The following is a 16,575-nucleotide window of genomic DNA, read 5'->3' as shown; positions in this document are numbered from 1 at the left end:
AAATACTCCATGGTAGTTTCAACTAATCTCTCCATCTGTGTCCGCTCCTCCTCAATGGCAGCTTTCACTCGCGGCTTTTTGCATTCCCAGTTCAAAAATAAGACAAATGTAGAATAGGAGGGATGCAAAATGGCTTCCGCTAAGATGGCAGCTGTGGCATTAAGTGAAAGCAAAGGACTGATATCAGCTTGTTACATTTGTCCTCCCTTCCCTCCTCACTGCTCCTCCTCATCCTCTGCAGTCTGTTGCTGTTGAAAGTAAGGCAGGAAGTATTTAATTTAATAATGTCACTATTCTTTTTTTCTTCTTCTGAGCTGCTGGCAGACGGCGCGCGCTGCCGTCCATCTGTTCTGAACGACACAAGAGGGCAGCAGAGACAAACAGACAGTCCGATGACTCAACTCTGTGCCTCCAAAAGACACTCTGACAACACACAAAAAAACATCCACACTTTTGTTGAAAAGGCTCTTCCCCGTCCTTCAACACACTCCCAACTCATCATTCCCCCTCTCCTCTTCTTCAAACACATCCTTGTGCTCCTCATCCCCCTCCTCTCGTGGGTTTTAAAAGCGCCGGTTGCAGGCCAGGAGAAAAAAACAGAGCAAGAAAGTGCTCCCTCCCTCGCTGCCTAGGCCATGTAGATGAAGGTGTTGATGTCCGTCTCGTCCCTCTTTATGTACTTGTGTTCGATGAGCCACTCGATCTGCTCCTTGATCATCTTCTTCTGAGGCAGAAACATGTTCTTCAGGATCTCCACCAGCTCCGTCTGCAGCTGGGCGTTGCTGATCCTCTTCCTCATCTTCATGATTTGGATGATGGCCTCCTGGATGAGAAAAAAAAGAAGCAAATGTTACACCTTTACAAGCTTTTAACAAGCATGCAGGGTATATAAAATATTTGGATTTACCTCCAAGTAGGCATTAAGATGGCATATTTATCTTTGGTGGAAGATATTGCAGCTCAGCCTCTTTTTTTTTTACCATGGTCACTCCCCAGGAAACACTTCTTTTGCTTTTTGGCTTTGGGTGCTATGCTTCTCTTACAACAACTTAACCGCTTTCTCCATGAAACACCTCTAGGCAAACGTATTTGCTTGTATAGAGAAATGGGGACATGGCAGTATGCTGATTGCAAATAGCAGGCACACGCCTGTCAATTTAGAATGATTCTGGGGTTACTAACATCTGCATGGTGGTGAGAACAAAATTGGCCGGTGCGAACGTGTCATGAATCCGACAGTAATATTGCATGCACACTTATTTTGTGCACAATGTAAGAACATTTCTACGCATTTATTAGTGAATGAGGCCCAACGTGAGTGTTACATTTCGTACCTGAGTTCTGAGTATTCTGAGCTGAACAATTCCTTCATTCTCCTCTTCTCTCATTCGCTCTGTAGTCAGCTGCAACCGACCAATCAGATTGATCTTTCCCCGCTTCTGGACTTTGGAGTTTTTACTGAGAAAATAAGCCACAAAGACACAGATGATCAATATCTCAAATATATTAAGTTTAAGCCATTTATGGTGAGGTGTCAGTTAACAACATGCATTGTTGGTGGGGAGCAGACCATTTTGGTAATATTGACACCTTTTGCATACACACTTGTTTAAAATACATCTCTTAGCTGAAATCATGGATCAATGAGGACTTCAAAACTTCTACATTCCTCAGTATCACAAGTTTTTAGGAAAAAAAAATATCGATGAAACAGGAAGTATATCATATTTTTTCTAATTTCTAGAGTCAATATTAAAACATACATGAGTGAGAACTCCTGGTTGACGTAGAAGAGTGTGCTGTCTGTGAAGTCTTTGGGTGAGCTAACTGGAGGGTCATAAGACAACACCTGTCTCTTCAACTTGGGGAAGGCCACCAGCGACTGCATGGAGACAAAAGAGTAGAAGAAGTAAAGTTAAGATACGAAACATCATCAGTTCCTAAGTCATAGATACTGCCAACATGTTTGTGTGTTTCCTTCTTATGCTATGAACAAACTATACAGTCACTTTGCATTATGGTACCACCATCCACATTGTCTGATGCACTCTCAGACTCAGCTGATCATATTCTGATTATGTGTAACGCCTATAAAGGACTGCACAACACAACTGTATTGTTGTGTAATTACCACTGCTTTCACAAACATTCCTGCATGATGCCAGAAAGGTTTAATATCTTTAAAACTTCCCCAACACTCCTGCTGTTGTTTTCATAGATGAAAAGAAGTTTTGATCCTAGAGATGTCTGTTTTTTTTACCTGTACATGGAGGAAGGTTTTTCCAATAAACTGATACAATATCAGTACCCACTTATAAACATCAGAGAGTTAAGATATGAATGTAGATTAGTGATATTGATATCTGGCTGTGTAGCGCAGGCAGTATCTTGTGCCCATGAGTGGCAAAGAATGTATTTATAAATAAAAATCTTGATCCTGTATACTTGTAATGTAATTGGTGGATTGAAATAATCTTTTAATAATCATTTAAAGTCATTTAAAATGTTTCCTTGATCTGACCCAGAGTGTACGGCGAAGCTCTGCGTCAGGCAGCTCTGTGGCCAGTTTGAGGTTCTCAAAACTGATTCTCTCTCTGGGTCTTTGATTCCATGCGAATAACACCGCCAGCTGGAACGTCGTCACCTCCAGGTCGTACTGACCCACCTCGTTTTTAAACGTGATCTGAGCAAGAGGAGAAACAAAAGAGAAGGCAGAGGAGGTGAGAAGAGCAGAGTGTCCTCTCTCTGGCAGAATGGCGACACAGTGTTGCTCTGGTCAGTTTGGTTTGGTAGCCTGACTCACAAAGTGAGGAAGAATACGAAGAAGATAAACAAAGGGAACATTTATCCCAATAATTTCCAAAATTATTGGGATAAATATTTTCCAAAATCTCCTATATTCCAGGAGTGAAGAAAACTGTATTTTAACACCATGAGATTCGGATTGCTGGGTCTTTATGGCAGCAGGAACTCTGTGTTATTGACTTTTACAGCTCACTCACAATGCCATTGGACATGAGGTGATGCCAGTGGAGTTTGCGACCACTGTGATTTCTCTTGTAGAAGTCCTCCACCTCAGGGATCAGGTCCTCCAGCTCCGTGGGAAGCGAGACAAAAACCTTCTCACTGCTTCTTGACCAAGCTCCGGCGTTCAGGATCTTAATGTTCACACTGTCCGCTGCAGGGAAAAAGGGGCAAAAGAACTCTGATAAAGTGAAACTAAGATATATTCTTTCATCAAGAGAAACATCTATGTTTGGGTTGCAAAATGAGGCACACCTTAGAGTTACTATTTACTTCAGTATTTAGTTATTGTCAAAGAAATATTCAAGCACCCGAACATGACTTGTTCAAATGTGCAGTTATTCTGAGAAGGAAGGATAAGAAAAAACAGAAATGTTTGCATATATTTCTTATGGAAGTAAGTAAGAGATGCAAGAGATCCTAAATGCACATTATATGATGATTTAACTGAAACTAGTGCACACTATAAATTACCAATGGCAGTGAGCTACCACGCAAACACACTGGCCTAACCATCGGGAGTTCCTTGCTCAATGACACCAACAAGTGGATGGGAGGAGCCAAGAATTTAAACGCCAACCCTGTGATCAGTGGACGCTGAGCCACCCCTGCCATTGCTTTAATGATGGCATAATTAGTCTTTATTAGTTACACAGACACATCAAAACTGTGAATGGTGAATTTAATCTGATGAAGTCCTCATAACTGCTTTCAGCAAAACACCAAATGCCGCCCTGTTCACTCAAACAAACTAAGCAAGTTGTCATTGGTGTCAAAGTCTAAAATGCAAACATTTCCAAATGCATCCAAATCCTGATTGAACAGTATTGTTGCTGTAATTGTAACTGTGTTCAGGGTATGTTGTCCTAAAGATCTGATGAAAGGGACACATTACTACAAAGTGGTAATGTTCTACTGATTTGTACTCTTTTGTCAAGTTTCTTTATGTAAAGTGATTATGTTAAGAGACGAAATGGCAGCTTGTTTTGCGTGTGTGTGGTACCTGGCAGTGCCAGCTTGTTGTGTTTGTGCATCTCTTTGAAGACCTGATTGAGGTCCTCTGAGACCTTGATGTCCTGAAACATCCTGGCCAGCTTGTTCACATAATCGGCAGGCATTCCTACTTCCTACAGCACAAAAGAAGAGAAAAGAAGACAATTAATTTACTGCGTAGCTGTTTTCATACATTTTCCTTTTACCAAGGGGCAGCTGACTGATTACTGAACCTAAATTTTGCAAACAAACAAACAAAATGTTTCTGTAGCATAGTATAAAAAACATTCAGGTACCAAAGGTACTAAATTCTTGGTCACATTTTTGGTCTTGTTTACTTATTCTTTGACCAGATATTTCCTTATTTGATCATAATATTTTATGCAGTTTTGGTGATAGTGGTGAGTGAGCAACCTCGCCCAACCATGCGGGGACTGCACAACTGGTTTTCCACAGCACAGCAAGGTTGTTTACCTTGATGATGTGTCAGAGGTGTGCTGCTTTGCACAAACCGAGGAAAGAGCCTGCCGAAGTTGTTTCTTTTTTTTACCTTTCTTCCCTGTAATATTTAAAACTCTTCCACTAACCAAATGTATGTCTATATGTCCTATATGTAATCAGTTTTTAGCTCAAGTATTGTATCAGATTTAGGTAACGCTCATGTACAACTTCTTTGTGTTGAGACAAAATTAAACACTGATGCATTTGCGAAGTTTGTTTTGTTGTTAAATAGAAAAACATGTTTTGTGGCAAGATATGTTTAAATTTCCGAATGGGAAGTATGCTTTTGCTCTTTGGTGTAATATTGGTGCCACAGCTCTGGTGCAACTCACTCTCAACCACTCCACCATGTTCTCTTCAATCTCGCTGTCTGCTGAAATGTCCAGAATCAGGCGCCTGGTCAGGTGAGCTTTGTGGTAACGCATGAACACGTCTTTATTCTGGACGTACTTCAACACCAAGAGCTGCAAGGAGAGAAGATAAAAGAAGAAATTGGAGTGAAAATACAGGAAAAGTGGTCTGAAAATAGATCACCTAAAACTGAGTCCAGTTTAGTAAAAGCAAGGCTAACGGGACAGAGACTCACCACTTCTTTGAGTTTGAGCTCGATTTCCTCTGAGGTGAGTTTCTTGCTGAGAGGAGTTTTCCTAAGCAACATGTCACAGTAGTTTGCCAGCAGCTCAGGACACTTTGACTCCGGCTGAGTCTTCATACCCACGCTGGTTGGATGGGGATTCACACATTTACATACACACCACAACAGAGTTTTAATCAATGATTCTGATGCTGCATTACTGCATTCACAGTTAACAATGAGTCATTCCACATCTACAAGCACAAACCACTCACCCTTTCTGTTTCATAGGCAGCTCCAGTTTGAAGATTGTGGCGTCATTGACAACAGCCTTGTAAGCCTGCAGGGGAACAGAAAACATGTAAAACTGATTACCACCATTGTCCTAACAGAGCACAGCACCAAAGCACCAGAGAACCAAACAACTGTAACTAACAATTGTTCATATTATCTATCAATCAGTTGGTTATGCTTTTGATCAAACAATTACTCATTTGGTCTATAGAAGCTCAGAAAACACTGAAATTAATTTCCCAGACCTCAAGATGGCATGCTTGTTTTGTCTGACAACAGTTGAAAACTACTTTACAATGACTTAAACTGAGAAAAGCAGCAAATCCTTACATTCAGATTCATTTTGTGTCAATCAACAAATCGTTTCCGTAGCACAAGAGATTGCAGAGTTGCCTGGACTCTTTGAAATGCTTCTTAACCATAGACCAAATTATAATGTGATTGAGGAAGGATGAGTAGTTTGATCCATTCAAGGATCATTTCTAGTAGATCATGCTGTTTAAGAATCTCAGAGTTTAATATTTACATCATGACATATGGACTGTCATTTGTTTTAGTTGGGCTGACCAATAAGAACAGACATTAACTTGCATTTCATTCATGTTTCTGTGGAGTTTTCCAGCCTTCTGAGGCACTGAGAGAGTTTAGTGGCTTGTTGTACTTAATTCTTGATTGTTGGTGATGTTGTTGTGGAGCACTCTGTTGTTAAATATCTGTCTTTAACTGTAATGTCTTACGTTGTGGTTGGTTGTATTTGTCTGACAGTTGCTACAGACACAAAGGGAATTCCCGAAAAGGATGAAAAACCACAACCATCAGTGATGCTGGTGATGACACTTTCAACCAGAGAGGTGTTAAGTTACTCTCTAATAGGAATTGATTATTTGGTTGTTTACCAGTTGAACACCATCTGTGTTTTACCTATAATTACATAGTTCTTTCCAGGAACTTCCCTAGGAAAACCTGTAAAATAAAGTGTTATTGAATGTTTAACAAAGTAATTTATGTTGCACTTTATTCTTTCCATGTTGCATTGTTTTCTTATAACTGTACGGTATATATTACATGCACACCATGCCATGTTAACATGGTCTTGAGTCAATAAATCTAAATCTGAATGTAGAATGACTGCTGACTGACAAATGTGAGACGAGGGGAAGCAGGAGGTCAAAGCAAAGACAGACAGCTGGAATGAACACAAACGCCTTTAGCACAGAGGAGATATAAAATCATTAAATCATTCACATTTTCATTTAGCTGGTTATCAACACCTTAAAAGGAGATTCTTCAGATTATATAGTTCGTAGTTGTGCAGCGTTTTGGAAGTCGGATAAAACAGACCTTATCTCTTGCTGTGAGGAAGCGAGGGTCGTCCTGGAAGGCCTCCTTCACCAGCTTACTGAAGCGGTTAAACAAAGTCAACAACTGCTCCACATACTTCTCAGAGTCCTGGACAAACACATACATATACGAACACATCTGAAACTACTGTACATTTAAAGAGGTACATTTGTTAATTATAATATGGCTGCACAAGTTTGGTTGAAATTATAATCCAGTAGTTCGGCAAGCGGTTGTTGTAATAATTAATGAAATTTTAACCTGCGGTGATTCAACAAAAATGTGTTTTATTACCTTTGGCATCCTGTCGCCAAAAGTAAATGTCAAATGTCAGGCATTCTAAATTACATCAAACTGTACATTTTTTACTATAAATTACTATTAGACAATACACACTAAAAAGTCTGATAGTGACGGCGTCCATGTGGCAGGTAATCTGGTCCAAACTCACAGACATCATCATTCCACAGTGAAACACCTCTTTACACTGTAACACCATGAATGGATGGTTCTACATTCAGATTGTACTTGTTTGCAGAATAAATAAATGAAATGTTTGGGTTTAATTATGTGTCATGATTATATATATACATATATATATATATATACATATATATATATATATATATATATACATATATATATATATATGTCATGACACATAATTAATTATATATATCTATATATATATATATATATATACATATATATATCTATATATATATATATATATATATACACACACACACACACATATATATATACAGTATATAGATATATTTTAACTGAACTGAAAATCAGATTGAGATGTGCTAACTAATTGTTGAAGTGTGCGTTTGTTCACGTACAGTAGTGATAGTCTCAGCAGCAGCCACCATGTCTGCTAGTCCAGCATTGATGATATGTTCTTCCAGGTCTTTCAGCATGGGCTCGATCCCATTGGGAACCTTGTCCATCAGTGAAAACATCAGGTGAAGCTCTGCCCCCGGGGGAAAATCAGTGTTACACACAGGACAAGAAGAATACTGGCGGAATCCAAAACTCCCTGCACTTGCAATTCGTCAAGTCCGCATTGGGCCTGAAGTGGACTTTCTACAGACTTCCATAGAGTCTGCTGCGGGTTCAGGCTCCACCAGACTTTGTTCATAAAGTTACACATAATTTTTAGCAATAACAACAATAATAATAATATCAATAATGACAATTATAGTAGTATATATAATAATCATATAATAATAATTGGTAGCAGGCATTATAAGACTGATGTTTTCTAACGCTGTTAGTGATCCTCAGTGCAAAACCCAACAATACACAGCAAAACAGACAGGAAAAGTGTCATGGGACAAATGCTCTTCAACTACGACTGTGGTTGGCAGGTTCTAGAGCTCTACTGGCTCCCCTTGGCAGGAAACCAACCAACACTGGAGGAAGCTATTTCTATTTTTAAAGTCTACATGGCTGACGCAATAGTGACTGTTGATGCCACTACATCTAGGCTTACTTTATCATGCTCCATATAAATCACATGCCATTGATGTGACAACAGTGCAGCAGTACTCACTGTCTGTCTCGTTGCGTTTGATCATCCCTGGACATTCAGCTAGGATTGTCTCTTTGAACGAGGTCACCAGAGCATTCACACAACACTCCATAAGCTGTGAGGATACACAGAAAACAAAGACTCACTATAAGGGCAACTTTTAAATATATTAGGAATCACATACATTTAATTAGACTCCTGAAAGGTCAGAGTCTTCTTTCAGGATACTTCAGTCAGTCATTCTCGAAAAACCCAGTCAGATCTGACAACATGTGAGTCCATGTGACTTTTTACAAACCCTGGTATGCTGTTCCACATTTCAGAACAGAAGCAAACATCTGCTGCAAAACCTTCAGTCTATCCTATTCTGTTCTGCATGTGCCTGTTTGAACTGTCTTCTAAAACAAAGTGAGCTGAATGAGTAAAAGAACTGTTAATTATACAGTAGAACCCAGACAATACATTGGTATGGCTGATATTATCAACCAATTTTAGCTTATCAGATATATTGTCTGTATGGTATTATCAGCATAGATGTTGGCTAATAGGCAAAAAGAAATTGCAGTCAGAAAGATATGTTTTAGGTGTCTTCATTCCATTGTTTTGTTTTTTTTTTACCAGAGAGCACTGACAAGTTCCTGCTTAGTATATATCTCATTAATTAATCATTTGACCATTTGTGGGCAGCGCAACAAGCTGTAACCACGGCACTGACATACTGCTATTTGCACATCCAGGAGACACAGGGCAAATCATTCAAATGTAAGCCCATTCATTAATAATCAATTAATAATTTCAACTCTGTTTCGATTTCCATCAACTCCTGAGAAAAATATCTGCCTCTTTAGTGGCTAAATCTTCCACTTTCTTCATCAAATAGCCTCTAACTTTGTCTGTTTGCTGTTTGGTGCTTTATCAGAGATTTTTTTTAGCTGCCTGCTACCGCGAGAAATAAACAAAACAATATTTTTTCTGGCAGTAAAATCAAAACAATGAGCTGAAAGACACTAAGCCGCTCTGTAGATCTGAGGGGAATTGTGGAGCCGGTTGATAATTCTCTGTGAGGTCTACAAGCAACCCCTTTCACATTATTCAATCCATTGTTATTTAAAAATATTGATTAGAGCAGCTTTAAGAGATTCTCATCAAAAATTCTGCGTTTATGTTACAAAAAAAGCAAATATCGACAGATATCTCATGATCAGATTTTTTAACAGTCTCAAAAATACAGTATGGGTCCGGCTCAATGTACTGTATGCGATCTGATGACCTGAAAATAAAGAAAAGTACATTCAGGATGGCATAAGGGAAATAATAGGCTAAAGAAACTGAAAATAAAATTGTTAGTACTGATATTTCAGATCCTGTCAAAGACACTTACTGCTTGAACAGAGTTACATTCACGACGTGTCTCTAGATATCTAAGTGCTCTCTTCTCCTCTTCTCTCAGCTTTGCGTCTGCCTGCAGGGAAACACACATTAACATAAGGTTACACAAACACTAATAAACCAATAATTAAAACTCTCTCATACACACACCAATGGTAACAATCTGTTTTCTCTGTCCATCTGTCCACAACATTTAGCTCAATGCCATATTAACTACTCATATTTACACATTTGCTATTTTAATCAATACAGAAAAAAACTCTTTGAATCTTCAACAGAGGAAAATTTGGATGACGTTCTGCTCTGCAAAAACACAAGATATGCCAGTTTGCATGGTTGCGTGTTTTCCATAATCTATTCACACTGGCTATTTTGCCTTTACTTTTGAGTATGAAGAAGTTGAACAGGAGCCATCTGTTTTGTAGACTCATTAACAGCACTCCTCCCATCATCAGAGTATTCATTAGTGGCATTCTTTTTCCACATTTTAAATAATCATGTCCTTAATACCAAACACCTGCACTTAATAATCAATAGTATTGTAGCGTACATATTTCATGTAGTTCTGGACGCCGTTCTGTTGCAGGTAGGACGGTGCCTGTGTTCTGTAAAACCTCTCTGTGGAGTCCAGGTATGCTTTCTCAAAGTTATCCCTGTAGATCTGCAGCTTGTCCTCTGGATTTGAACACAGGTTCACTGGTGGGAGAGAAGGGCAGAGAAAGGGACAAAAAGTGGTCATTAACTGTAGTGTTTTTTCTTAATTAGTGTTCATGCAGTCTTCCGTAAGTTTTCTGTTTTTCCCCTCCTGAATATTTACAGTAGAACTAAAGAAGTAACAGGGTATTTAAATGGACAGAAACCACTGTTATGTCTCTATTTGTGCTTGTAACAATTTGTATTTTTATGTGTTCATCTCTGTGTTTCTGTGCCCTCCCTTGTATTCATTTCTGTCTGTCTTACCGTACGACTCTCGTACTCCTATAACGAGCTGGGAGTCAAAAGCCTCCCCCTGCCTCTCAGCGTGCACCAGCTTCATGGCGCTGTCCTGCAGGCGACTCTTAATGTTGGAAAAGATTGACTCATTCCACGTGTCCAGCATCAGCTGGAAAACACAAGGTAAGGGCAGTAAGGAATGTGCATCAAGTGCACCAAAACTGTGTTGAATAATAATAATAACAACATTTCCTGCCATCCAAGAATAGTCAAGCCCTTTCATCAAACTTATTTATGACGTGCTTTTAACAAAACTTTTTCCATCTGCCTGCTGAATCATATTCCCTCACCCACAACTTCCTCCTCTACAGGACTGAGACCCTCCTAACAGGGATCAAACAAATATCCCATGATTCACACTTTAATGTGTTCTCTCATAGGAGGATTTTTAGGCTAGCTGACCCTTAGCTCCTCACTACAACCTACGTGTAACACTGATATGTTTTCCTCTATGTGAGCGACTCCTCACATGCTCTCCATATGATGACTTCTTCATCTCGTCTGCCTTTTACAACTCCTCTCCTTTGCTATTTCCTCCTGTCTTGTTAACTTCCTTTAGTTGTTTATGATTTTAGGTCATTCTTTCTTGTTGCTTCTTGCCTCCTCTTACTTTTGTACTAATCTATTTTCCTCCTTCCTCCTCTTTGTGCATCAGCTTTTCAAATCTTGACCTCTCAACCTGTGGAGTTTTTCCACTTCCTCCTCTCACCTTGCGTACGATGCTGTCCTCCATGTTTGTTTTCTTGTTGCTGCCCTGTTTGCCCATCAGCGTGATCTCCAACTGACAGAAGGGTTTGGGCAGGATGTCACACTGGGTGAAGAACTTCCTCCACTCTACAATGTATGCCTTTAGCAGTGCTGTGTCATCCTGGTGGCTCAGCACCCGCTGCCATGGCAACAGATGTAAGCAAAAGTTAGAGATGGTACAGCTCAACTCACAAATACTTGTGAATACATGTGTATGTCTATCACTTTCCAAAGCAGATGTGGTAATGAAAGGCAGTATTTAAAAAATGGACCTGAACATTCATTTTGTCTAAAACTATGGATGCTCTGGGGACCAGTTGTCAAGTTTGTAGAGCATAAACATATGTAGTGACCATTAAAATCCATCTATTCTCCCCTTATACTTCAGCTACAGCAACTGAAGGGATGTGCTAAACATTTTTATTTTCCAAACAATTACATTACATTACATTACATTACATTGACAATAGTGTAGTTAAATACAAGACAGTAGTCACCCAGTCCTGACATGCAAATCAATTGTAGAGGATAAGAACACAATATCGGTAAAAGCTTATTTCCATTGTGGTCTCCTTTAGGGTTACATATACATGTAGGTACTGCTGATCAGGGCCAGGACTGCTCATGCAGGACTCAAAAAACTAGCCATCCTTTTCCAAGAGGCTAAAATAATCATACTAACTTCCACACCAAGTGCTGAAGCTGTAAAGACAATCACACCTTGAGGTGGACAGGCAGTCCACACCTTTACTTGAAAAGTTTACAACCTTGTTTTGGTAAACAGCGTCACAGCTCTTGTGAATCAGATGTATTTGTCTTTTTAATAACTATGAAAGCACTAAAAACATGGTATACTAGCTGGGATATAAGAAACAAATAACTACACAGGAAGCCAGTGTTGTAAAGAAAGACAATGTGGCCCGACTATCTAGTAACACCAACCCAAAAGTCACAGATATCATCATTGGCCTGTTTTGGTTTTACAGTGTCTGCCTAAACTTTTTGTTACTCTGTCTATTCATTTATTCAACCGTTGGCATGAATGGAAGATGTTACACATGTTACTAGGTCCGGCCTGGTAAGATTGCCATTGTGACTGTAAAAGTGACCAGGGTGCTTAGTCTGACATGAGACCAACATGTTGAATTGCCGTCAAATTAATGTAAAGGGGTGCATGTCTGAAAGGAGCTTACTAATACTAAAAACAAACAAACTCATAAAAATCAAACCAGTCCAAACACACTTACACACACACTACTTACAGCCTGTGCTTGTTTGATGAAGTCTAGGATGTCCTCTTTGAGTGCTTGGTGAATTTTGGCTGGTCCTTTATCATCCCATAGACACACAGCATGAACATCTCTGGAGGACAGACCAGAGGGAAACGGGATAGTAAGTACATGTGACTTTCAGTAAGGTGATGGTGAAGCCATCCATGCAGACTGCTGCCACTGAAAACGGCAAGGCTTTGGGAGGTCCTGGTGCTTCCCAATATAATATTCAAAAAGCCTATGTTGCACTAAGGAGTATCAATCTCAGAACAAGGTTTTAATTTCAACCCAATGTTTTAGAGAGTCCTGCAAACAATGACAGGCTGAGCTGTTCCCTTGTGTAATTTAATTTGCAGAGCAACACACCAACTGGCAGTGATTACATAGGATACATATTTGAATTCTGCCTCAACTTTTCATTTTCAGTGATTATGTCCCAGCATGTGTGTGGATCCTCCAAACTATGCACCTCAAACTCTGGAGCACTCTCCTGGATCTTTACTCAACATGTCTCTAACCCCACATGGTATATTCGTTACTTGCAGAAATACCCCTTGAAATGTGACCTGTCTTTCCAGAGCTCTTAGATGAGATGATAGGTCACAAACAATCTCTCCATGTTCCTGTTCTCGTTCTGTTTCTCAAGACCAAAAAGAGCAATCACCAACTTTCTCTTCTTGACCACTTTTACTCTCCACATTACCCCCTTTGTCATTTAAGGTTAGTCAGATAAGTCAAGTCAATTTAATTCATATAGCCCAATATCATGAATCACAAATTATATTCTGTACAGTACACAACACCCTCTATCCTTAGACCACAGGGAAAAATAATCCTCCTCACACCTGCTAAACAAAAAAGTGCCTCATGCGATCACAGCTTTGGGATAAGCAAAAAAGGCATCAACACTGTAAATTGCAATTTTTGTCTTATGAAATCCCTTGTTAAGTTACAACACAACATCCTATTTCATAGGGAAACACATCAAATATGGAAGAAAATTACTATCCTTAAAGTCTATAAATAAAACCTTTTCATCCCAGTATATGAGTGAGAGAAATCCCACAACAGGCTTAACTACAAATGTATGACATTGTGTGGGGATTACATAAAGTACAACACCTGTTGGTAAAAACTAAACCCATCTCATGCATGTGTGCTGCTGAAATGCACCAAAATAGTATGCAGTGATTTGTGAGCAGCCTGTTGTGCCATTCTGCTTTCAAAGTAAGGCAACTGTTTTCAGGATCTGAGGCAGCATCGGCAGCAGCAGCTGTGCTGATCCTGCATTCGACCACTTTCTTAAATAAGACAGAAAGACGTAAAGGACAGAGCAGAGAGCATCTCTTACGAGAACAAGTCGAACCACTGTTGCTTGGTGACGGCCTCCTGTCTGAGCAGCTTGAGAACGATGGGCCGCATCAGATCCCACTTGTCCTCAAACTGCAGGGACCCCTTGTTCTGGAGGAGAGATGGGATGGGTGGAGTGGGAGGAAGAGGAGGAAGGATGAAAAACAGCAGTGAGAAGGGAGGTGTTGAGGGAAAAAAAGGAAGAGAAGACAAAGAGACATGAAGAAATATACAAAGACATACATAAAGCATGAGGAAAGACCAAGGCTGGGATCAAGCAGGCTAATTAGATTTTCAAATGTTACTGCAATAGAATAGCTTTTGATAATTTTACATTAACTTAAGCAAGTTTTTAATTAAGAAGTGCTTTTCATATCACACTTATTATCACTTCTATTATTACTGGCTAACGTGGGAGCATTGAATTGGTTGGGTTACATAAGGAAAATAAGTTATTACTTTAAAATAGTATTTCTTTAAAATTTAAAACGCTTCCCATTGATCTCACTCACATATACTACATATCAACCTCTTCCAATACTTAATTTAAGCCATTTTATACATATTTTCACTTACATGTCCAGATCCCAGAGGCCATATTTTTTTACGTCTGCTTTATTACACTTAACAGAAAATTCCTGAAGTAATCAGCTAATCATTTAGTCCATTAAATGTCAGAAAATAGTGACACAACTTCTTGGAGATCAAATGACTTGTCCAACCAACAGTCCAGAACTGAGGAGATATTCAAAGTGTAATATAATCACAGAAAAGCAGCAAATCCTCACATTAGAGAAGTTGGCATTTTGCTTTATAAACGGCTTAATTGATTAACAGATTAACAGTTTGCATCCATTTTTAGCACTACTACTTCCTTGTAATTTCCTGGTCTTTTTGGAAATAGTGCTCCAACACTTTTCACATAAAACTTAACCCTTCAAAAATACAAAGAATACCTAGTTTTTCTTTGAGACATATGGTTATAACATGAATACTTGGGTATATTTAGGCTCCTGATCAGACTAAGAAATGTTAGAACTTGAGGGGCATATGCCATTGTTTTTGAGATCTTAAAACTTAAACCACAACAGATTCATAACGAATAACAGCTACATGAATAGTAAAAATAATCATTACCGTAGTGTAAAACCATATTCAAACATTGGGGTCTTGTTGTGTAGAGAATTGTGGTCCACACCACACGAGTTTGTGATAATGGAGGTGAAGGGTCCACTATTGCATTCAGCATCTAGTTAGGTCAACAAAATATCAGTAAAATAACACAACGGCTACTTTAGCAGGAACCTGTGGCTCTATCTGTCCACCTCCATGGGTGTCCTGAAACGGTTTTACATTAGCCGGGGCCAAGTTAAGTGCCAGGTGTCACACGGGGGCGGGCCGCCTGTCAAAGCTACCTACCTTGCTAGCCTTTCAGCTATCTGGTCTGTGACTAGCGGTTAAGTATTTTGCTCGCTAATAATGTTCAGACAAACTCTACACAGTCAACTTCACAGACAGCACTCATTAACTGTTTAGCTACTTGGATAAATTGTGTTTCACAGGCCTTGTGGACACAGACGTGTGTATTTTGCAGGATCATCTTGAGAGGACATCGGGGTTTTATGCCGGCTGTTAGCTAACGTTAGCCCAAATAAAGGCTCTGGCACGTTAGCAACAATTAGCCAAATAGAAAGAGCTTTACGGTTGTGCTGCGGACGTGAAGGGGTGTCTTGTGTCGAAGTTCATTTTCCCTTGGAGCCGTGTTCCCCATGCTCTCCAGTGTTGGGTTTAAGGCTTTTTAAGGGTCTTGTCAGGGTATGGTTCGTCGTCGCCAAGGCGACTTGATTGGGGTAACAGCTAATGTTGAGTTTTGGTTTAGAACCACAGAAGAAGACCGGTTGGGGTTCGGTTCGAGGCAGGGGGAACACATCGTTGGGGAAACAGAGTCCGACACAACACCGGACTTCAACAACGACAACGGTGGCAACTGTGACTTCACGCGCACGAATTTGTGCATTTAATTCATATATTTACCCTATTTTAGTGCATATTTATATGTGCCATAATAGTGCGAATACATATCTGCACTAATAGTGAAAATATATGAAAACGAAGAGTTTAAACCTGCACACAAATATATGAAATACGATATATTCAAGTGCTTCTTACCTTTAACAAATTAGACGTCGCCATGTTTCTTCAACTTATCACCTCGCGGAGTCTCGCGAGACAGGTACTACAGCTGGCTCAGGATTAGGTCATGGTAACCCTGCACACTGGAATTTACTTTCTTGTAGCTAAAAACCCAACAAATTAAGGATTAGCCTATATTGATGACATTTTACTAAAGATATTTTTATTTATCGTTATATATGTTTTTATTTTATTTGTATATAGCACGTGCACCAAGCTACTGTCTCTACATCAGTGCCTCATTAAGGATTCTGTAGTTTTACCACTGGACTATTTTTCACATACATATTCACACAATTATTTTCACAATTCATATATATAGTCTAAGGTAGCGTAATGTGCAAAGCTTTTGAACATCATTGTTT

General features: G+C 39.4%; 1 protein-coding gene across 1 annotated transcript; it reads right to left on the bottom strand.

The window, feature by feature from the left end:
• Window positions 1-628: 628 nt before the first annotated feature.
• On the bottom strand, window positions 629-16,210 carry LOC139285056 (cullin-5-like). Its single transcript, XM_070905492.1, has 19 exons — window positions 16,187-16,210; window positions 14,019-14,128; window positions 12,659-12,758; window positions 11,359-11,535; window positions 10,617-10,758; window positions 10,207-10,352; window positions 9,649-9,729; window positions 8,289-8,382; window positions 7,576-7,706; window positions 6,728-6,835; window positions 5,368-5,432; window positions 5,105-5,237; window positions 4,851-4,982; window positions 4,028-4,151; window positions 3,003-3,178; window positions 2,522-2,683; window positions 1,764-1,882; window positions 1,335-1,458; window positions 629-823 (listed from the first exon to the last, which is right to left on the bottom strand). The coding sequence occupies exons 1-19, from the start codon at window positions 16,208-16,210 to the stop codon at window positions 629-631; spliced, it is 2,343 nt and encodes a 780-aa protein (XP_070761593.1).
• Between the last annotated feature and the right edge of the window lie 365 nt (window positions 16,211-16,575).

Source organism: Enoplosus armatus, chromosome 5 (genome assembly GCF_043641665.1).
Source record: "Enoplosus armatus isolate fEnoArm2 chromosome 5, fEnoArm2.hap1, whole genome shotgun sequence".
Classification (NCBI taxonomy): domain Eukaryota; kingdom Metazoa; phylum Chordata; class Actinopteri; order Centrarchiformes; family Enoplosidae; genus Enoplosus; species Enoplosus armatus.
This window is presented reverse-complemented; position numbering and strand designations above follow the sequence as displayed.